The 24,792-nt window shown below is 43.1% G+C and overlaps 1 protein-coding gene across 2 annotated transcripts in view; it reads right to left on the bottom strand.

Moving 5' to 3' along the window:
• Positions 1 to 1,627: 1,627 nt before the first annotated feature.
• The window catches only part of LOC138958419 (solute carrier family 15 member 4-like), a 49,194-nt gene continuing 26,029 nt past the window's right edge, over positions 1,628 to 24,792 (bottom strand). For both annotated transcript variants that reach the window (XM_070329559.1, XM_070329560.1), the window contains exons 9-12: positions 9,212 to 9,398; positions 7,515 to 7,718; positions 5,587 to 5,721; positions 1,628 to 3,959 (exon numbers count right to left, since the gene is read on the bottom strand). In XM_070329559.1, the coding sequence (XP_070185660.1) occupies positions 3,751 to 3,959; positions 5,587 to 5,721; positions 7,515 to 7,718; positions 9,212 to 9,398 (735 nt within the window). In that variant the 3' untranslated portion in view covers positions 1,628 to 3,750. The remainder of the gene's footprint in view (positions 3,960 to 5,586; positions 5,722 to 7,514; positions 7,719 to 9,211; positions 9,399 to 24,792) is intronic.

Here is a 24,792-nt window from a genome sequence, read left to right on the forward strand (position 1 = left end):
CAATTCCTGCAAACATGGTTTTTATGGAATGATTTACCTCCCTTTCTTGTAAAAATTCCAGATAATCGAGCAGCAGGGGTGAGTGCGTCTGGGTGTGCGTGAATGAGGACCGTGTTTGTGTGGGTCTATGTTTGTGTGGGTCTATGTTTTCAATGTCCGTGTGTGTGCGTGCGCGCCTGCATGTGTGCGGACCTCAGTTTACTGATTTTGGGTAAGTTTTTACATTTAGTCAAGTTTTGACTAAATGTTTTAACATAGAGGGGGAATCGAGACGAGGGTCGTGGTGTATTTGTGTGTGTGTGTGTGTGTGTAGAGCGATTCAGACTAAACTACTGGACCGATCTTTATGAAATTTGACATGAGAGTTCCTGGGTATGAAATCCCCAGACGTTTTTTTCATTTTTTTGATAAATGTCTTTGATGTCGTCATATCCGGCTTTTCGTGAAAGTTGAGGCGGCACTGTCACGCCCTCATTTTTCAACCAAATTGGTTGAAATTTTGGTCAAGTAATGTTCGACGAAGCCCGGACTTCGGTATTGCATTTCAGCTTGGTGGCTTAAAAATTAATTGATGACTTTGGTCATTAAAAATCTGAAAATTGTAAAAAAAAATAAAAATTTATAAAACGATCCAAATTTACGTTTATCTTATTCTCCATCATTTGCTGATTCCAAAAACATATAAATATGTCATATTCGGATTAAAAACAAGCTCTGAAAATTAAATATATAAAAATTATTATCAAAATTAAATTGTCCAAATCAATTTAAAAACACTTTCATCTTATTCCTTGTCGGTTCCTGATTCCAAAAACATATAGATATGATATGTTTGGATTAAAAACACGCTCAGAAAGTTAAAACAAAGAGAGGTACAGAAAAGCGTGCTATCCTTCTTAGCGCAACTACTACCCCGCTCTTCTTGTCAATTTCACTGCCTTTGCCATGAGCGGTGGACTGACGATGCTACGAGTATACGGTCTTGCTGAAAAATGGCATTGCGTTCAGTTTCATTCTGTGAGTTCGACAGCTACTTGACTAAATCAGTATTGTATTTTCGCCTTACGCGACTTGTTTTCTATTGGACTTCTATAAACAGAAACGATAACAGTTTTAATATATTCGTTGTTGGGGTTAACGTATACATCTCCGAATGACTGTTTCCAATTTAATAGACACAGGATGAGAACAATAATGTCTGGACACTTCACCTAACCCAACGAGCAGACGTCAAACGGGCGGTATTAAAGTAATTACACGGCTCATCTCTTCAAATTATAGCAAAGCTTTGGCGATTTTCTCTGCCCTTGAGGACAATAAATATTTGTGTGTGTCGGGGGGGGGGGAGTTAGGAGAGAGCCAAGTAATGACTTAAGAGCTCTCTTATTGTTAATTTGCATCACGACTGTTACGAAATGCACGTGGCGAAATCATTGCCGTGAGCTGAGATTTTAACACGTTACTGCGTTGATGGGATTCATGCCAAATCGGCGTTGGCCTTGTGTTTGAAATAGAGTCTGCTTAACGGATGTTTGGCTACGTGCCTCACACACACACACACACACACACACACACACACACACACACACACACACACACGCTTATATGTACAAACTAACTAACTAAATATAACATATGATTCTTTACTCTGTTTACTTGGTATTATATTGGAAAAGCATTCGATCATTTGTACGGACGTCGATTTCAAATTTGCATCCTTTGGTTTATAGGCCTAATCTACGAAGCTGCAATTTGATACAAAGTCATAGTTACATAGGATTCATAATCTGCACACATACAAAAGACAACAGTTTCTATACGAGAGAACAAACGTGTACCCCTTTGTATTAATTGTAAACGTTCTTATTTAGAAACATCCTGAAAAAAAGTTTCTTTTCATTTTTTGAATTTTGTTTCGATACAGAATGTTACTAGTAGAAAACGAATCCACATTAACATGCATTGAGTAACTTTCATATCAAGAGTTCACAGACACTTGTGTTCACACACACACACACACACACACACACACACAGGCGCACGCACGCACACACACACACACACACACACACCCACACACACACACACACTGCACGAACTCGCATACAAAATTTGTATATATTGAATAAAAGGGCCAGGATTGTAAATGCAGTTATACAATCATGGAATATTTTGATTGGTATTGGTCAATGTACACCCTGTGTTATGATTAAGTTTTGATTAGTTACTATGATTACCACATATCTTTGTATCGGAGGCATCACCCAGGCGATCCGAGTTGTAAATGCGCCCTTTTTCTGCAAAATGCCCTTCAAAATTACCAAAACAAGATCTTTAATTACAAGTTAATCATTCAGACACATTTTTGACTCCGGTCCTTGCATGATGTTTATGCTGTCTGTTTAAATACCGCCATAAACAACCATATATTTCTAACCGCATATGCCACACAAAAATCAAACGATATACAGCGATATAAACGCTGAAGAAATATATTTTTGGTCTGTACATATTTAATGTAGGTATTTTCTCAGAAATGTGTACTTCAGCTTAAAGAAGTCGTAAAGCATTTTCGTACCGGATCCACTTTTAAATACAAAATGACCGCACGATGTTTGAGCTCCAAGAACTGTAACACAACGTATCTCTGAAATTGGAAGTTGCTGTCTTTTCTTTGTTTCCTTGTTTTGAAGGGCCGCTATTGAAAGAACATCCGATAGTTTTGGGTTTCCCGGAAAAAATACTCATTACTTTCTTCGACAAAAGAAATCTACTCCAACGGCACATTTCGCCGATTATATGTTTCTACAAAGTTGTCTGTCAGTTTGCTAAAAGCACGTACAGGGTTCATATAAGCTCTGCATGAGTTCACCGGTGCAACTGAATTTCACGCACTTTTGAATTTCACGCTATGAATTTCTCGCATTTCTTAACACATGAATTTCACGCAGGTTTCCAGTTAAAATCTCTCCTTACTTGTCATTTGAATTTCACGCACACGCATGCACGTATCCCCCCTGCATCGGTGTGTTCGTGAGTGAGTCCCGTGTATAGACGCGTGAATACAAATCACAATTCAGCAAGACACGAATACCAACAACCAACATGGGAAATCCGTGGGAGTTTATACGTACGTCACGACGGTTCGCTCACAACTCACAAATCACAATTCAGTTCCACTACACGGCTCATTTCGCCATGGCACATAAAGAGACGAGCATCACGATAACAACAACCAACAGGGGACATCCGGCAATTCTCAGCCGTGGGAGTTTATACGTCAAGGACCGTGAAACCAAGAAATCAAAGACATGGCGTTGTTCGATACGTGGATGTCCAGCGTGATTGAAAACAAGTCTCGACTTCAAGGACCCGATTTACTCAAATGAGCACAATCATGAACTAAAGACAGAAAAACATGTCCGTCTCCGATCACGATCGGTCCGATTATCATCGGTCACGAGCAACTCTATCTCATATACACACACCCCAACGCATGCACTACATGCGTGATTTTCAAAAGCTCACATGCGTGACTTTCAAAAGCTCACATGCGTGAAATTCAAACCACCAAATGCGGGAAAATCAAATGCGGGAAGACGAAAACATTTTTCAAATGCGTGAAATTCAAATGCACCCGAGTTCACTGAGAGTCGCTCTCACAGTGATCATCAGGGACCCCTAAGCTGTCGGGGATCCTGTAGCTCGGGTTGTTCTGTGTTTCCGAGTGTACGAAAGCGAGTCGTTCTGTCAGAAATTGGTTGATGCGTCGTCTACATGATTATCGTGTGTTTTTGCGTGCACCGTCACTTCCAAGACCTCGTCATACTGGGTGTCTCGGTAGCGGTAGAACTTGGCGATGACGAGGAAGACGAGGAAGTCGACGAACATGAGACCGCCCAGCAGAAAGAAGTAGTACTCCACATGCACGTTGTTGATCTCATCGTCGAACCACGGATCTGAAAGAAAACACAACAATAAACCAAGCTGTGCAGTCTGTGTTAGGCCAACAAAAAAAAGTTGTATGTTTCTGGTCACCCAACCCTACATAGTTTTTTCCCGCCGACCCTACACTTTTTTTTTTATTGTATTTGTAAAAAAAAAATTAAAAAAAAAAAAAAAGCGTCAAAACGAAAGTAACAGACGGCAGACGACACAAGGGGGATAACCCCGCATCCCTTTTGTCTCATTTGTTTTGTAATGTGTCGTCTTTCTCTTTGTATAGTAAGTCCAGTCTCTTTGCGTCACTGTATAGTTATGTTCTACCCTGACCAACAACAACAACAACAACAACAACAAATCCCTACCTATACCTACCCTATTTTTTTTAGCCATGTTACCAGAAACATACAACTTTTTTTTTTGGCCTTAGGATTATTGTGTTGTTCAGTGTGCAATAACATGGGTATAGTGGATCTTGGATTCTACAGGGCTCCCCATGGACGCTCCTCCTAGAGGGTCCTGGGACCCCCACTTTTAATTTTTAGAGGGTCCATTGTCCCCCGCTGCAGAATGTTAAAGGGTTCCAAGGGTCCAAAGCCGAAAAGTCCCGGTGTACTTATAAAACATTGTGGTCACGCATAGTGTGCTGTGTACAATAGCTGACGATTGCAGTCTGAAACAGTATCTATGGTTCGCACGATAAAGGAAATTTTGTGCGTCCCGGGACCCGCTCGTTTAAAGTTTAGTGCGTCCCGGTGTCACGAACTGAAAACTCTGCCTGAACAATCCTTCTCATTGCGGCCAATGCGCATGCGCTAACAAGGGGAGATTAATCAGGTCGTGAACAACCAAACCCTAACCCTAACCCTTACCCTAACCCTAACCCTAATCCTAACCCTAATCCTAACCCTAACCCATGGTTCGTTCGGTCAAAGGGTCGCATTTTTAAGTCCAATATTGGCGCATGCGCATTGACCGCAATGAGAAGGATTGTTCAGCAGAGGTTTCAGTTCGTGACACCGGGACCCCCTTTATAAATTTCTAGTACGTGTTTTCGGCTTCTAGTGCGTGTAGGACGCAGGGACGCGCACTTAGGGGAGCACTGTTCTATACAGATTTCTGTATTGAAATCAATGTGAGCTTTGGGTTGTTTTTGTTTGTGTGTTTTTTTATGTGTGTTTTTTTTCCCCAGGTGAGAGAGTGGGGAGTGTGGGGTTGGGGTTTATCCCCCCCCCCCCCCCCTGACTTTTCTGTTTTGGTTATAGCATCTGAGAAACAAAGGGAAGTAAGCGGACTAAATGCCTGGGACATGTGCAATAGAGTAAGTGAGAGTTATGCGGAACAAGTCTCCTGGCACCTGAAATAATAACAAGTATTGAAAGGAACAAGCGACTTTCACCTCTATTAGTTATTATATACAGTGGAACCCCCCCCCCCCCCTTTTAGGACCTCCAAAAATCCGAGAAAAGCAGGTCTTAAAAAGGAGGGAGTTTTAAATGGGGGCAGATTTACAGAGGTTCTGAATAGAAAGTCTGAAAACGTGGTCTTAAAAGGGAGGGAGTCTTAAATTGGGGGGGTCCTAAAAGGGGGGGTTCCTCTGTATTGGTTTCCCTTTTTGTTTCTACAATATATCAAATTGCTTACAGTCCTTTGTAGCAGCTTTCACAGCATTCAAAATGCCGGTTGCCAGGAAACCACCCAGACCGGAGGTCACCATGAACAGACCGGTAAGGACACCTTGCATCGACTTTGGTGCTTGTGTGTAGGCAAATTCCAGACCTGCAAAAGTAAAGAAAAAACACAATTCTGTATCATTAATAGATGTAACCTCACATTCTCACACATAAATAAATGGGCGAATACATAAACATATTTTTTATTAAAGAAAAAAAAAAGGCACTGTGCAAAACGATCGATACCATTCTTGCTTACACACGTACGTATCACATTAATATCCGGTATACCGTTCCTCCAACTCATTATACTGTGGCAAAAAATGAAGTTTAAAGCAATTAATCACGCGCACACGCATCCTATTGAGAAGTGGAAAACATTTTTTTGTTAAACCGGCGAGAAGAAAAACATATTAAAGGCCCACTCTGTCTAGGCTTTTACATGGGATAAGACCACCCCCCCCCCCCCCACTTCGTCACATACAAAAAGTCAACACCCTGACTGCTAAGTGTGGTGTGTTGGCACATTTTGTTGAATTAATTTCCGAAAAAGGCACCAGTGCATCTTACGAAATTAATACTTACAGAAAACTAACAGTGTGCACAGAGAACACCCAAGTTGTTCATTTTTGGTATGTGACGCAAGTCGAGGGTTGGTCTTATCCCATGTAAAACAAAAACAAAAAAAACAAAAAAAATGACCAGATAAAAGACTGTGAGGTGAACTTTTTTCACGAGGCGGGGTGGGCCTTTCACCCAGACAGATTTAACCCGGAACAAAGGAAATGTATACTTGTCAAGAAACACGTGCGCGAACCCTAAAAAACACAAAATAAACATCTGTGGAAGAATTAAAAGAACTGAAAGGCAAGTATATGGAACGTTAAATTAAAGATAACACTAAACATTCACTAGTGTCTCTCTCTCTCTCTCTCTCTCTCTCTCTCTCTCTCTCTCTCTCTCTCTCTCTCTCTCTCTCTCTCTCTCTCTCTCTCTCTCTCCCTCTCTCCCTCCCTCTCTCTCTCTCTCTTTCTCTCTCTCTCTCTCTCTCCCTCTCTCCCTCCCTCTCTCCCTCCCTATCTCTTACTCGCTAACACCATAAATATTATATATGTATTCTTAAACGGATTTTTGTTTTGATGTACAATTTTCATTCAATTTTCTTTTCATGTTTGCTTGCTTTTCATTTAAACTGTACAATAGCCGCCATTTATATGTAATTTTCTAGAAAACTGTAAACACCACTATAAGCATTATGCTTGTTGTTGTTTACTCAATATGCGTTTTTTGTAAATAATGCACAAACGTTGAATAAAACAGTTCTCCCCTCAAAAAAAAACAAAAAAAACTAGTGTGTCGACTTAAGGTCTTTGCCCTGGAGGGGCATAGATAAAGCAATGAGTCAAATTCAAAAGAATTATTGATCGATTGATTGTTTGAAGCATCTGAAGAGCTCTGTTCAGTGCAAAAAGGAAGCAGTAGTAGTTCTAGTAAAAGTAGTAGAAGCGGTAATGATATCTACTATATAAAAAAAAGTTGCATGGACACACAAGCTCTAACACATCCATAACAACACGCGCGCACGGACGCACGTACGTACGTACGTACGTACGCACGCACGCACGCACGCACGCACGAACGAACGCACGCCCGCACACATAAACACCCCCCCCACACACACACACACACACACACACACACACATCAACGCACATAAATTGCCTTTCTCCTCCTTCCCCATCCCCCTTTGCCCCCCACCCCTCCCCCCTGACCTCGTAACACACACACACACACACACACACACAAACACACACATTCACACACACATTCACACACACACACACACACACACACACACACACACACACACACACACACACACACACACCGACCACGTACCGCATATACTGGCGAACACTTCACTGGCACCGACCAGAGCATACTCGGGCACCTGGATGAAGACTGAGATGGTGGAGGCATTGAACTTCTCTCCCCCCAGCTCCTGTATCATGCTGCCGCCTGGTTCTTCCATCCTGTCCTTGCGAACGATCTCCACGATCCCCGCCACCACCACTGACATAGCCGCCAGGATGAAGCCGATTCCTGACAGGAGAGAAATATTTACCAGTTACAGAAATTAACGAATAACAAAATCAAAGAACAAGAAAGGTATGTTGTTGGAACGTTTACAGTTTGACCCAAAAACACGTTACGTTCTCAAAGATATCGACCTAGCGGTCTTTTAAGTGCACAGACAAACACTAATTAGCCAACACTTCAGCTAAAGGGGCTTTGTGATATATGATATTTGCGAAGCAGAGCTTACAGTTTAAGTTCTTTGGACACTGGGTCACAGTTGATATGGAGATTTACACATTATTTTTGTTGTTTTGAAATACCATCGCTGCTCCTCTCATTACATTAAAAAAAACCACATCAATATAGGAGAAAGAGACCTTTTTTTTTTTAGAAAGCCAATTAAACAAACAGAATAAGTTAACAAAGAAACTGAAGCATTTAAGTTTTTTGGTATTGTATTTTAAACATTTTACTCGTTTCTTTCCCCCGCGAAAAGGGTATGGCAATCGTCAGATCCAGTTCTAAGTCTCAATTTTTCTAATTGTGTCCGTTTTATAGAGCACACAAAAAAGACATCAAATATCACTTGAAAAGAACGGCGTCTTGCAACGTTTAAGTTACCGTCTATGTTCAGAGACTGTGATGAAAACTACCGTTTTATATAGGATACAAAACAAAACGGAATAAAACCTAAATGCCAATAACTTCTTTTACATTTTATAGCAAACAGTTGGACAGATGCGAGAAGCAAAACTGAAACTGCTATTTTAACGAAAACGCGCTCCTGATTCCACTTATTTCGTTGCCAGTACTTCATAACCTAAAAGACACATTCTGCAAATGGCTGCCGATTTCGCGGATCGGATTTCGTTTGCTGAATTCGAAAATTCGTCATAAAGCTGCCTATTTTCCGAGTTCGACAATTCTACAAATATGTCACGACAAATACAACATATTAATGGCGGATTGTCTTTAGTCTTGACACGTTTGTGAGCAGGTAGCTACCAGGTGTGTGTGTGTGTGTGTGTGGGTGTGTGTGTGTGGGTGTGTGTGTGTGTGTGGGTGTGGGTATGTGTGTGTGTGCGTGGGTGGGTGGGGTATCTGTGTGTGTGTGTGGGTGGGTGGATGGGGCATGTGCGTGTGTGTGTGTAGGTATGTGAATGTGTATGTGTGTATGTATGTGTTTGTGTGTGTGTTTGGGGTGGGGGGGTGCGTGCGTGTGTGCGTGCGTACAAAATAATCATTGCGGTTTGTTGTCAGCCTTGACACGTTGGTGAGCAGCTAGGTAACTGCTTATGTGTGTGTGTGTGTGTGTGTGTGTGTGTGTGTGTGTGTGTGTGTGTGTGTGTGTGTGTGTGTGTGTGTGTTGTGTTCATGCGATCGCGCATTTGTGTGTTTGTGTGTGTGTACGTGTGTACGTGAGTGTGTGTGTGTGTGTGTGTGTGAATGTGTGTGTGTGTGTGTGTGTCTGTGTGTGTGTGTGTGTGTGTGTGTGTGTGTATGGCTGCACCGTTTACCGATTCTCTGGAGGTGAGACAAGGGGCGACCAATGCGCTCCATGCATGGGTAGAGGAGCCTGTCGACGATAGGGATGAGGACGATGATGATGATGGTGTTGAAGGCGTTGAGCCCTGAGGCGGGAATCTTGACGTCCCCCACCGACACGTCCATCCTCTCGCCTTGAAATATGAACGTCGTCGTCATCTTAAAGCAGAACACACGAAGAAAATGTCTGAAGACGTGTTTCTGTGCCATCAGGTTTAATATATTCAGCTTTACATATAGACATCAATTTTTGTAATATCAATACAGACACCAAGCTTGTTAATATCAATACAGACACCAATGTTGTTGATATCAATACAGACACCAATGTTGTTGATATCAATACAGACACCAAGTTTGTTAATATCAATACAGACACCAATGTTGTTGATATCAATACAGACACCAATGTTGTTAATATCAATACAGGCCACAAGCTTGTTGATATCAATACAGACACCAAGTTTGTTAATATCAATACAGACACCAATGTTGTTGATATCAATACAGACACCAATGTTGTTAATATCAATACAGACACCAATGTTGTTGATATCAATACAGACACCAATGTGGTTAATATCAATACAGACACCAATGTTGTTGATATCAATACAGACACCAAGTTTGTTAATATCAATACAGACACCAAGTTTGTTAATATCAATACAGACACCAATGTTGTTGATATCAATACAGACACCAAGCTTGTTAATATCAATACAGACACCAATGTTGTTGATATCAATACAGACACCAAGCTTGTTAATATCAATACAGACACCAAGCTTGTTGATATTAATACAGACACCAATGTTGTTGATATCAATACAGACACCAATGTTGTTAATATCAATACAGACACCAATGTTGTTGATATCAATACAGACACCAATGTTGTTAATATCAATACAGACACCAATGTTGTTGATATCAATACAGACACCAAGTTTGTTAATATCAATACAGACACCAAGTTTGTTAATATCAATACAGACACCAATGTTGTTGATATCAATACAGACACCAATGTTGTTAATATCAATACAGACACCAATGTTGTTGATATCAATACAGACACCAATGTTGTTGACATCAATACAGACACCAATGTTGTTGATATCAATACAGACACCAATGTTGTTAATATCAATACAGACACCAAGCTTGTTGATATCAATACAGACACCAATGTTGTTGATATCAATACAGACACCAATGTTGTTAATATCAATACAGACACCAAGCTTGTTGATATCAATACAGACACCAATGTTGTTGATATCAATACAGACACCAATGTTGTTAATATCAATACAGACACCAAGTTTGTTAATATCAATACAGACACCAATGTTGTTGATATCAATACAGACACCAATGTTGTTAATATCAATACAGACACCAATGTTGTTGATATCAATACAGACACCAATGTTGTTGACATCAATACAGACACCAATGTTGTTGATATCAATACAGACACCAAGTTTGGGTGGCCGAGTGGTAACGCACTTGCGCTCGGAAGCGAGAGGTTGCGTGTTCGATCCTGGGTCAGGCCGCAATTTTCTCCCCCCCTTTCCTAACCTAGGTGGTGGGTTCAAGTGCTAGTCTTTCGGATGAGACGAAAAACCGAGGTCCCTTCGTGTTCACTACATTGGGGTGTGCACGTTAAAGATCCCACGATTGACAAAAGGGTCTTTTCTGGCAAAATTGTATGGGCATAGATAAAAATGTCCACCAAATACCCGTGTGACTTGGAATAATAGGCCGTGAAAGGTGAAGGCTCGCCTAACAGGCTTGAGGTTTGCTGGTCGATGTGAATGCGTTATATATTGTGTGTAAAAAATGTCTGTTTGTCTGTCTGTCTGTAAAAAAAATTCCATTTTCAAACGGCAGAAATTAATACGTAAAGCGCGGAGAGCACAGTTAATTGTGGTTCGCGCTTTATAAGCTCTCATAATAATAATAATATCAATACAGACACCAAGTTTGTTGATATCAATACAGACACCAAGTTTGTTAATATCAATACAGACACCAAGTTTGTTAATATCAATACAGACACCAATGTTGTTGATATCAATACAGACACCAATGTTGTTAATATCAATACAGACACCAAGTTTGTTAATATCAATACAGACACCAAGCTTGTTGATATTAATACAGACACCAAGTTTGTTAATATCAATACAGACACCAAGCTTGTTGATATTAATACAGACACCAATGTTGTTGATATCAATACAGACACCAAGCTTGTTGATATCAATACAGACACCAATGTTGTTAATATCAATACAGACACCAATGTTGTTGATATCAATACAGACACCAATGTTGTTAATATCAATACAGACACCAATGTTGTTGATATCAATACAGACACCAAGCTTGTTAATATCAATACAGACACCAAGCTTGTTGATATTAATACAGACACCAAGTTTGTTGATATCAATGCTTTACTGACTATACAATGTCACACTACATGGCAACGGCAACGAAAACAAGAAGAACATGTCGATGATAAAGATGTGATTGGTGAGATGTTTTTAACTTCGTTCTTGAAAAGAAGTGTGGAATCAACTGTGTAAGCGTTGGACCAAGCGAGCAAACATCTGAGCAAGTAGCCTAACTGTCAAAACACCAAGTTAACGAAGCGGCTAACCAAGTTGCCTACATAGACCAAGCAACCAGTCAACCAACCAAAGAACCAGCAAACAAACAAATGGGGTTGGATTTTTTTGTTCTTTGAGAAAGTCTTGTTATCTTTTAACAAAGAAAACAAGAGTTATGTTTTGTTCTGTGAGGTCATTTGCTTAATTCAGTCAAACAAACAAACAGCTCAAAAGTATCCAGTAGGGGAGACCGGGGCTAGTCCGCCTACTTTTATTTTACATCAAGACAAATGTGTAGCTGATATCAATGTGCAGACAGTTTTTATGTGCGCATGAACATTTGTTGTACATACTGCTTTAAGTAGACCTACCCTAACGTAGACGAACTTGCCCCAAGTCGGGGCAAATCCACCTATAGGGTGGGGCAAGTCTGCCGCTCTCATCCCATAGTAGGTACAAGACTAGTAGTGGGCAAGCTTTAGTGGGAAAGCTTTTTTAATTCCCTTTAATATTTAGGTTCAAAAATGCCAATGACAAAATACAAAAGAATGTAACACAAAATTACGTTAGGGGAGACCGGGGCTAGTCCGCCTACTTTTATGCTTTTGGTAGCAAAACTGGCGAGTTTGATGAACTAGAAGACTGATTTTGTCACGATCGGGTGACAGAGACCAAGAAAGCGTCACTCAGTGGAGTGCCTGTTCTGGGTCAATGTATGATAGAAAGCGCCTGTGTGTGATATTGGACACAGCAGTTTTTGCTGACAGTGCTCCCGAGCACGGATGTTTTGAAACGCACGAGCTTCACAGTGCGGGTTTCTGCTGTCATAGGGCTGACGGTTTTTTTTTGCTGACAGCGCGCACGGGATTTGCAGGGATTGAGTTTCTCGTGTCTTTTTCCTGCTTGGGGAGGCAGAATCGTGTATAGCTGGACTGGTTTGGTGACAAGGTCAGTCACGTGTTTTTTGGCTAGGTGGTCTGTCAGAGACTCAAGGACGACACACTTGACACCCAGCGGCAGAAGGGGAAGGACCTAACACACAGTTACTAGAGTATGATGGTTTTTCACCGAGTATCATATTCGGCACTCTAGGGGAACTTCCACAAGTTATTCCTTTCCTCTGCCACGTATTTTGCTGAGGACAAGTCGTCACATTTCCTTCGTCGGCGATGGCTTTCGCATAAGGATTCGACAAGGGGTTCTGGACGTTTTGGGTCACTGTTGACGAACAGAGACTGTTCCAGGGAGGAAGCGGACTTTGCTTCCATTGAGAGTTACAATCATAGGCTTTTGAGGTAATAAATCATTATTTAACGCTGTTGATGAGTCTGTGTTGTGGAATGAAATACTCTCTGTTGTTCTTTCCAGGTTAGCGCATAATTTACTCTCTGTGACGCTAAAATACTAATCTGTATATGATTTTTGCAGATAGGGAGAGAAGGACGGAAAATGGCTGTTTTGTTGTTGTAAAAAGTCAGTTTTGTGCAGGCCCACGTGCTCGATGAGATATTTAAAGATGACATGTTTTAAGGTGGTGGGTGAGGGGTAGCTGACATGTTTAGTGCACCGATGCTTTCTGTTTGCAGCCTTCGTTCCTTCGTTCGTTTCGTTCGTTCGTTACGTTCCCGTAACATCGGCACGGCTGACTCTGGCGGGAACTGTTGGGGCTACGCTAACCAGGAGACCGGCTAACCAGGAGACCGGCTAACCAGCGGACCGGCTAACCAGCGAACCGGCTAAGCAGCAGCAGCAGAGATAAAGCTAAGTGCACCATGTCGTACGCACCCCGTTGACCACCGTTGTCTTTTCGTATCTATGATTTCATTGGAGTAGGGACAACGTGGGGTGTGTGACACCTGCACGAACTAGAGCTTTTCGAACAGAACATTCTCATTTGACTGTATTTACACGGGTTCAGCGTGTTACTATAATTTTCTACATACTACTGGCATTTTGTCAGTGAACACTGGTTTTTTACGTGTTGAGAACGTAAAAGGAACATATTTTGAGTGAAGGCTCGAGGGAGGTGGAGAGTTTATACATAAACAGGCGTCTGAAACTTATACTTTTGTTGACTCTATTTAATTGTATGCCTGCGAGAGTGGATCGTGGTGTGGTTAGTTAATTAGTAGTAATTAACCGGTTCATAATCACCTTGAGTGATATATTGAAACGTGACACGTGGGGGCCAAGCCGGGATTTACTCAGTTAATTTCCAACTGATAAAGACCCACCAATTAAGGATAACTAAGAGCAGATAATCTCGTCAGTGCTCGACTTATTTTCTGCTTGGTGCTACCCTTTTTTGTATAGTTTTGATCATATACCACACCTTAAGCGATTCACATCTTGCAGGAAATGTAAATTGTAATTTGTGAGTTATTGTATGCGCTAACTGTGATTACTTCCCTTTCCTTTGTTTGTGAATCTTTGTTGTTGTACGTTGAGTTTTCCGTTGCAGAGAGCTGAGCGGGGTTAGCGGATTCGTTATTCGTTTTACTCAGTTTTCTCTACATTGTTGTTTCGCATTCTGTAACAGGTTACATTTCTATAGTCTTGTTTTACTTGGATTTTTCTCCATATTTTGACTTTGTTGGAATTTTGGGGGGGAAGGGTCCGAGGACTTCTGTCCTAACCAAGGCTGTGGGAGACACTTTGTTTCACCGCAAAAAGCAGCCGATAAAGTAGGCCACGGCTGTGGGAAACACTTTGTTTCACCGCAAAAAGCAGCCATAAAGTAGGCTACGCGTTTTGTTCTACACCGTTTGGATTTTTCTTCTGCATTTTCCGGTTGCTGGATTTTTGTATCCATTTCATCACCGCGGGTTCTAGCTATAGCTGCGTTAGACTTACTTTTGCGATAAAGCTTTGCTAAAACTAACCATGGCTACAGGGGGATCTCCTACGAGGAGAATAACTTTCGAGACTCCTGGGAGCGAGCAACCGACTGAGCGAGACGCACGCGTTAGAGCCCGAAGCGTTCTAAAACGCTTAGAAGTAGAGCGCAAGGAAGAATTTGAGCGACTGACAAGAAAAGAAGAACGTGACCGACAGGACAAGAAAGACGAACTTGACAGACAAGAAAGGGAACGACAGGTTGAACGAGACAGACAGGAAAGGAAAGACGAACGTGACAGACAGGACAAGAAGGACGAACTTGACAGACAAGAAAGGGAACGACAGGCCGAACGAGACAGACAGGAAAAGAAAGACGAACTTGACAGACAAGAAAGGGAACGACAGGCCGAGCGTGACAGACAGGAACGGAAAGAGAAAGAGCAGGCGGATCGCGAACACCAGCTAGAACTAGCTAGGCTACAGGCCGAGAAGGGTACGCTTACTCAGGCTAGCGCGCCGACATTTGTTGCCGACCGTACGAGACTGCCGACGTTCGACGATGACAAGGACGAGCTCGACGACTTTTTACGCCGGTTTGAGCGCATTGCATCTGACCAGAAGTGGGAAGAGGCCACGTGGGCTAGCCGCCTTAGCACCTGCTTGAAAGGACGCGCATTGCAGCTCTACAACGCTTTGGAGGACGACGAGGCGAGAGACTATCAGGCACTTAAGAAGGCGTTACTCCAGCGCTTTAACCTGACTGCGGAAGCCTACAGACGACGTCTGCGTAACAGCAAGAGACTGAGCGGCGAGCTGAGTCATCAGTTTGTGGCACGCCTTAACCTCTACCTGCGGCGCTGGGTGGAGATGGCCGAAAAGGACTGGACCGTCAACGACCTTGCCGACCTCATTGTCATGGAACAACTGATGTCCAGCCTGCGACCTGAGGTGGTGACCTTCGTGCAGGAACACCAGCCAAAGACTACTCAGGAGGCAGCCGACTGGATCAGAGTGCACGAGGACGCCCAGGCGATCTCCGGCAAATCTTCAGGCTCACGGCCAGGAAAAACGGGAAATTCGGGTTCTTCAGGACCCAAGGACGGGAAGGACGATCAGGGACACAAGGGATCGAGTTCCAGATCTGACATCCAGTGTTACTACTGCAACAAGCGGGGCCACGTGAAGAAGGACTGCCACAAGAGACAGGCTGACCAGAAGGGCGTTCACTTTGTTGGCAGTGAGGAGTTCAGGGACGTCACGAGCTCATGCACCATCCCACAACTCTGCGTTCCGTGCTCCAGGAAACATTTCCAGCCCCACTGCAACGTCTACGTTAACGGAGTGAAGGGCGAGGGTCTGCGGGACACAGGAGCAGACATGATAGTGGTTCGGGCGAGTCTAGTTCCAGCTATGGCCTACACAGGAGACAGCATCAGGGTGAGAATGGCCGAGGCATCTCACGCTTACGATTTGAACACGGCAGTGATCAAGGTCGTAACCCCGTTGTTCACGGGGACCATTGTGGCCGTCGTCATGGACGATCCTCCATGCGACTTGCTCATTGGAAACCGGGTTCAGTTTGTGGACGGCGTCACCAGGGAGGTTCCCGTTTATCGGTCTCCCGACGTCATTTCAGTGCTCACGCGGGCACAGGCGGAGCGAGAGGACAAACCTCTCAAACCCCTACCTGCTGCACGAGCTGCCCTGGGGAACGTGACCCCCGCGCTTCTCGCGAAGGCTCAGGATTCTGACCCGACCTTAGCTACTCCTCGGGAGCACGCGAAGTCGGGGAAGGTGAAGCTGAGCGGGAAGCATGGGAGGTCAAAGTTCCTCAGGGACAAGAAGTTGCTCTACCGTGAGTTCAGCAACCAGGAAGGTGCATTCAAACAGGTTGTCGTGCCTCGCGAGTTTCGCGAGGGTGTCATGGCAACGGCACACGACTCGATTCTGGGAGGTCATCTTGGTACCAAGAAGACCACGGATCGTGTCTGGCGCCACTTTTACTGGCCAGGCATCTGCACGGATGTCCGACGTTTCTGTGCGTCCTGCGATAAGTGCCAGAAGGTGGTTGCCAAAGGAAGGGTGAGGAAGGTCCCCTTAGAGAAGATGCCGCTCATCGACGAACCCTTTCGTCGGGTGGCAGTGGACATCATCGGGCCCATCTTGCCTGCGTCTGAGGACGGAAACAGATACATTTTGACCATGGTGGACTACGCTACTCGATACCCAGAGGCGATCCCTCTGAAATCGATTGAAGCCACGCGAGTAGCTGAGGCTCTGGTTACTATGTGGTCCCGGCTGGGAATTCCATCAGAGGTACTCACCGACAGAGGCACGCAGTTCACGGGAGGAGTGATGGCGGAGGCAGCACGACTGCTATCACTGGAGCAGCACTTCACCACTCCTTACCATGCTCAGTGCAACGGACTGGTGGAAAGGTTCAATGGCACCTTGAAGACCATGCTGAGGAAACTAGCTCAGGAGAAACCACGCACGTGGGACAGGTACATCCCAGCATTGCTTTTTGCATACCGCGAGGTTCCTCAGGAGAGCTTGGGCTTTTCCCCATTTGAGTTGTTGTACGGCAGACAGGTACGCGGTCCCATGGCTATCCTGCGTCAAGCTTGGACGGACGAAGAAGCCGACGAGGAGGTGCAGACGACAGCGACCTACATAGTAGAACTCAGGAACAGGATTGAAGAGACCTGCAAACTGGCTCAAGAGAACCTGGGAAGAGCAGCACAGCGTTATGCGCGAGGATTCGACCGCAAGGCACGACCGCGCAGCTTCAAGATTGGAGAACGGGTGTTGCTACTTCTACCTGTCAAACACAACAAGCTACAACTGCAGTGGCAAGGACCTTTTGAGGTGACAGCGAGGGTGGGCCAGAACGACTACAGGATCATGATGCACGGGAAAGCACGCCTGTACCACGCCAACCTGCTGCGCGCCTACATAGAGAGGACAGCCTACGGGGAGAAGAACAAAGACCAGAAGAACAAAGACAAGAAGACAGAGAAGGTTGCAGTCATCAGGGGTGAAACGAGGGGTTGCTCGTTCTTGAGGACGACCTTTCTGTCTGGAGACGGACCATCAACCTCTGCAATATCTTCAGGTTGCAAGGTTGGCAAACGCCAGACTTATGCGCTGGGCGTTGATCCTCCAACCGTACCAATTCACGGTACGCGTCATTCCGGGCGCCAACAATGTTGGAGCTGACTTTCTCTCTCGGGCTGGAGAGGAGAACGTGACTGTGAGCGAAACCGAGGTTTCGTCTTGAAGAGGGGAGGTGTGTCACGATCGGGTGACAGAGACCAAGAAAGCGTCACTCAGTGGAGTGCCTGTTCTGGGTCAATGTATGATAGAAAGCGCCTGTGTGTGATATTGGACACAGCAGTTTTTGCTGACAGTGCTCCCGAGCACGGATGTTTTGAAACGCACGAGCTTCACAGTGCGGGTTTCTGCTGTCATAGGGCTGACGGTTTTTTTTTGCTGACAGCGCGCACGGGATTTGCAGGGATTGAGTTTCTCGTGTCTTTTTCCTGCTTGGGGAGGCAGAATCGTGTATAGCTGGACTGGTTTGGTGACAAGGTCAGTCACGTGTTTTTTGGCTAGGTGGTCTGTCAGAGACTCAAGGACGACACACTTGACACCCAGCGGCAGAAGGGGAAGGACCTAACACACAGTTACTAGAGTATGATGGTTTTTCACCGAGTATCATATTCGGCACTCTAGGGGAACTTCCACAAGTTATTCCTTTCCTCTGCCACGTATTTTGCTGAGGACAAGTCGTCACATTTCCTTCGTCGGCGATGGCTTTCGCATAAGGATTCGACAAGGGGTTCTGGACGTTTTGGGTCACTGTTGACGAACAGAGACTGTTCCAGGGAGGAAGCGGACTTTGCTTCCATTGAGAGTTACAATCATAGGCTTTTGAGGTAATAAATCATTATTTAACGCTGTTGATGAGTCTGTGTTGTGGAATGAAATACTCTCTGTTGTTCTTTCCAGGTTAGCGCATAATTTACTCTCTGTGACGCTAAAATACTAATCTGTATATGATTTTTGCAGATAGGGAGAGAAGGACGGAAAATGGCTGTTTTGTTGTTGTAAAAAGTCAGTTTTGTGCAGGCCCACGTGCTCGATGAGATATTTAAAGATGACATGTTTTAAGGTGGTGGGTGAGGGGTAGCTGACATGTTTAGTGCACCGATGCTTTCTGTTTGCAGCCTTCGTTCCTTCGTTCGTTTCGTTCGTTCGTTACGTTCCCGTAACATCGGCACGGCTGACTCTGGCGGGAACTGTTGGGGCTACGCTAACCAGGAGACCGGCTAACCAGGAGACCGGCTAACCAGCGGACCGGCTAACCAGCGAACCGGCTAAGCAGCAGCAGCAGAGATAAAGCTAAGTGCACCATGTCGTACGCACCCCGTTGACCACCGTTGTCTTTTCGTATCTATGATTTCATTGGAGTAGGGACAACGTGGGGTGTGTGACACCTGCACGAACTAGAGCTTTTCGAACAGAACATTCTCATTTGACTGTATTTACACGGGTTCAGCGTGTTACTATAATTTTCTACATACTACTGGCATTTTGTCAGTGAACACTGGTTTTTTACGTGTTGAGAACGTAAAAGGAACATATTTTGAGTGAAGGCTCGAGGGAGGTGGAGAGTTTATACATAAACAGGCGTCTGAAACTTATACTTTTGTTGACTCTATTTAATTGTATGCCTGCGAGAGTGGATCGTGGTGTGGTTAGTTAATTAGTAGTAATTAACCGGTTCATAATCACCTTGAGTGATATATTGAAACGTGACAGATTTTTTATTTTACATCAAGACAAATGTGTAGCTGATATCAATGTGCAGACAGTTTTTTATGTGCGCATGAACATTTGTTGTACATACTGCTCACGGCGAACATGCCCCATGACAAATAGGCGGACTTGCCCCCGCACGGGCAGGCAACTCTAGTGCCAGATAGCGAGCACAACATGGGAAGGAAGAAGCAAAACTTTCGTCAAAAGTCGACCTTAATTAACGCACTTTCACTCGACACCAAGACTAAGTATTTGTTCTCAGAGGTAATGCATCAAAACCTGTGATCTGTACTCACGATATATGGGCGCGCAACCTCTGAACTTCTGCAGGATATGGCGGGAAGAAGGGACACTACTCTCACATGGTGTGAATGACTAAAAGGTGGCAAACGTAAGAATAAACAGACAAAGAGAGATGTGCCCCGGGGACGGACTAGCCCCGGTCTCCCCTAGCTCAGACCTCCAAGAATGTTGCTGGGATTTATTTTCTTCGACAAATTTGCCGAAATGCCCATACAAGTGTTGACAGTTTTGGGAAGTTGCGGGCAGTCCTTCACGTCACCATTTGGGAAAATGTTTGGCAATTGTGATAAGTAGAGGTTACATGCCGAGTCTCAGTGATTATTAAAAATAATGGTCGAAGTTAGCGGATCATGAAAAATGCGAGCTTTAGCGAGCTTTTTCATGACCGCGAACTGAGACCATTATTTTTTATAATCACTGAGACGAGGTGTGTAACCTCTTTATTCCTCCTTTCTTCAGTTATTCAAAGAAAAGAGGAGTTTTTTTGCGAAAGTTTGATCGAATCCTATTCACTCAAACAGTCAACCTGCGCAGGCGATCGATTAATGCGCGGTTTTATAGTTCCGTGCAAATCATTCCATTCTGTTAACACTTCTTGTCAGTTTTCCTATTTTGGACTAAAATCAAGTACACAGATATGCTGTTATTCTGCTGTGGCGGCAAAGGCAGATATTGTGTGTTCTGTATATGTTTTGGTATCGCTTATGATAATGTTCTTTCGTGAAATGGGACCAGCAGACGAACTTTTGCACCCGTGTTCCAACGTTAAAAACTGTATGAAGTTCAGTTTTCTGGGGAAAATAGTGTATGAAACCGCTTTATGTTGTTTAAATTGTTGAGATGTGTGCATTTGGTTGTGTGTGATCTATTTATTAAATGAAATATTGTTGAAAACTGACCGTCGGATTGCAGTCTGTTGTCGAAGAAACTGAGTGAAAAGAAGGGGAACTACTCTTGTCGCTAGACAAAGTATGAGAGTTACTTGCCTTGGGAATTTGCTTGTGATGAACGTTTGTGCACAGCAGACCGAGATTCAGAAAACAACCAAACTCATGGATTTTATATGGAGATTCATGTGTTCAAACCTGTAGTTGTTAATTTAAATGCGGAATGTTTGTATTGTTTGCTCCAGAGATGTATACTTCGTACATTAGAGCGTTCGGAACTTTTCAGTCGCAAAAGTAGTACCGACGCAGAACAGCTTCTCAACCCATTGCGCTATCGAGGATTCAGGCTGTTGCTGGGTCGTTATTTGTTTGGTTGCTGGGTGTTTATCGAAAAATAACTAGTTCTACAAGTTTACAGAGGTAAAGAAGCAGAGGGGGGAATAATAAGCACTATGCTTCGGTGATAAATTCTACATACCATATATTGTTTATGTTCAAGTGAACGGCCTTAACAGGCATATCAAGTTTTAATTTAGGTGCGAAATTTGTTGCAATAATTTGTTGGCCAAGTTTATATTCCTTTTGATAAACAGAACACAGGCAAGCAAATGCACAAATCATTGAATTTCAAGAAAATGAAGCGGTTGCATACACTGTCTTGCTTCAGAAAACCGAACTTCATACAGAAGGAAAGCGTGTGACATAGTTTCCTTTTATCTTTATTTTATTTTATCTTATTTCATTTTCATCTTCTTTTCTATTACGATTTTATTTGTTCGTCTCACTTAGCTTCATCTTTTATCATGTGAGTAAGTGATTGGGGGAGGACCGAGGATACACCGGAAGGGGGGGGGGGGTGCGTTTGAAGTTGGGGGAAGGGTTTAGAGTGCACGCGTGTTTTCTTGATTTGCCTGCACATTGTGTGGGTTGTTTGGTGTTCGTACAATATCAACCGGCTTTTGAGTTTTGTAGCTCTTCTTCATCGATGTGTTTGGTTTCATTTTACATCTTCAAAAAGGCGTCAAACAACAATGACGATGACGGGGTGAAGAATTACAAGCGCTATTTGTTCTGCTTATTGACGAAGTTGCGTTTCAAACGAGACACCTTTATTGCGACGTAGGATTAAAAAGGTGTGTTACGAGTCATTTAGAAATATAAAAAATAAAACGATGACATTTGATATACATGTAATCGCTAACACACTGCGAAGTTTTCAAATAAAAGTTTGATAATGATAAATTGCAGTCTCAAAACACTTTTTTAAGCAGAGCAAAATGAAGAGGTGACGTCATTGTTTTCCCGAATTACTTAAGCAGCATTTGATTTACAAAGTTTGAACTTATGTTTTTCTAAGGACAAAAGTATTTAACACTGTTCCAAAAATCGGTCACCAAATAGGAGATGAGAACAATAAAACTAGATTATGTTTTACGCTCTCTTTGACTGTGTGTCTGGGAAGGGCTAAGTAATCGTACTTAAATCGTACTAAACGTACTTAAAAGTGTTTTAAAAGACAGAATCATAAAACAAGAAAGGTAGGTTGTTGGAACGTTTGTTATTGACAACATTTCTTGTTTTTTGATTCTGAATTATGGAACGGTGGCAGTCTCTTTGTTTTTGTTTTAAATGACAATTATTGTTTTTTTAGTGCGGGGGCAAGCGTTCCACGGGGACAATGTGGAACTGTACCAACAATTGTCAACACAAAAACCCACCTGTTCGTCCTTCTTACAACTTTTAACTCGACTCTATTATATATATAAAAAAAAAAAGCTATATGTCTGTTACTCAAATTTGGTGTCGGTAGAATCATCAAAACCTTTCTATTCTTAAACCAAATTTGGTGTCGGTGGAATCATCAAAACCTTTCTATTCTTAAACCAAATGTCCGCCTTAAAGTGTGTCTAAACCCTCTTCTTCTTCTTCTTCTGCGTTCGTGGGCTGAAACTCCCACGTACACTCGTGTTTTTGCACGAATGGAATTGTACGTGTATGACCGTTTTTACCCCGCCATTTAGGCAGCCACACGCCGCTTTCGGAGGAAGCATGCTGGGTATTTTTGTGTTTCTATTACCCACCGAACTCTGACATGGATTACAGGATCTTTTCTGTGCTCACTTGTGCTTGCGTGTACACAGGAAGGGGGATAAGCCACTAGCAGGTCTGCCCATACGTTGACCTGGGAGATCGGAAAAATCTCCACTCTTAACCCACCAGGCGGCCGCGGCCGGGATTCGAACCCTCGACTTTTCGATTAAGAGGCCGACGTCTTACCACCCCGCCACAGCGCCCGTCTCTAAACCCTCTAAATACAGTTTTGAGTGTGTGTAGAGGGGTTCCAGTTGGGAACACAGACTGGTGAGTAACGTTTAGTCAAATTACGCTTCCAAAGTCACAGTAAGTTTTCGGATCAAATTTCTGGTCAATTCTTTGAGATTGATGGGATACTGGACAGTTTGTTTATTAATGCGTTGGCTGTAAGAGTTACTGGAAATTGTAGCCATTCCCCGCTTGTGGTTTCTAGCAATTATTCCATGCCGTTCTACGCGTCTGGCATTCCTGTTCGCCTCTTTCCCCATTTGAACTGTCACGGAAATGCAAAACATTGTATCGGAAGCAGAGTTTTTAATACCCTCAGATCCTCTGTAAGCTGAATTTATTTTGAAAACAGAAAAAATTTTATCCGAAGCGACTCGATGTAAAAGAGTTACGTGCAACTTGAGGTCAGGTGAATGAATATCTGTAAACAGTTTGCCGCAACTCAAAGCCAGATCATCAGACACATCTCCATTAAGCATGTGTTTTGAAGAGCTAGGCTATATAGAACGTCTTCTGTAAAACCACAAAGTCGCTTAGACCACAATGAAACGACGTGACACCTGATATGAGAGACTCGAGGAGCTCGTGCACGACTTAGTTAGAAAATAACGAGTATTGTTTGTTTTACGTTTACACCTGCCTTGCAACCGCTTAAGAAGTACTTTATTGTCTGACTACTCACTTTAGCTGTACTGGTTTAAAAACAAAAATGAGAACAGTTATGATGAAGCACATAATTATTTGGTATTTAGTGGATCCGCTTTGTCCCAAAATTACATACAGCTGCTGCCATGTGCCATCTTGACGGTCTGTTCGATTTGAATCGATCTTGCTTTCATTGAATATAAAGTTATTTAGTATAAATGAAAGGGCGCTGGTTCTGTGCGACTCTTATTTATCGAGATAGGTGTGACCACATGACGTCATTTTAGCTTCCCAGATCTTTCGTATTCGTTTTGACTTACTTGACAAGTTGAGAAAAGCAATGACATTTTATTTCTGCGAAGCAACTAAATATGAAAAGAAAAAAAGAAGGCGTGCAGAAGTATGTTTGGATCCTGCAAGATTTTATGAACAACTACTTCTCCCATGTGAGAAAATGAAGATATCTGCTTTTCATCTGGTGTGAAGGTCGGGAGATTTTACAGCGCACACGTCAAAATGCAAGTCGTATCTGACAAGCATGTTGTTATTCTTCTTTCTTCGAGGTACCGTAGATTTTGTTCGAGCTGTGCAGACAATGCACGTGTGACGTTATGTAAACCGAGACATAAGCGGGTGCGTATGCAGACGTCATAAGCATCAGGTGTGTGTGTGTGCGTGTGTGTGTGTGTGTGTGTGTGTGTGTGTGTGTGTGTGTGTGTGTGTGTGTGTGTGTGTGTGTGTTTGTGTGTGATCAAAACAAAAATAAAACAAAAGATAAAAACAAACAAAACAAAAAATGAAATAAAACAAAGATTAAAAAAATAAAGATAAAACACATGTAAACCGACATAAGCATCAGGTGTGTGTACTGTGTGTGTGTGTGTGTGTGTGTGTGTGTGTGTGTGTGTGTGTGTGTGTGTGTGTGTGTGTGTGTGTGTGTGTGTGTGTTTATACCATTGTGCTACCAAAAAACGTCACTGATAATAGTTTTTAAAAAAAAGACATGAACACGATGTTTCCAAAACAACGGTATATTATTACCTAGAGATCTTGTCACAAATATGCATGGAATTCTTTCTCGCTGTCTCATGTTCTTCAGGTGTGCGCTCA

Source organism: Littorina saxatilis, linkage group LG2 (assembly GCF_037325665.1).
Source record: "Littorina saxatilis isolate snail1 linkage group LG2, US_GU_Lsax_2.0, whole genome shotgun sequence".
NCBI lineage: Eukaryota > Metazoa > Mollusca > Gastropoda > Littorinimorpha > Littorinidae > Littorina > Littorina saxatilis.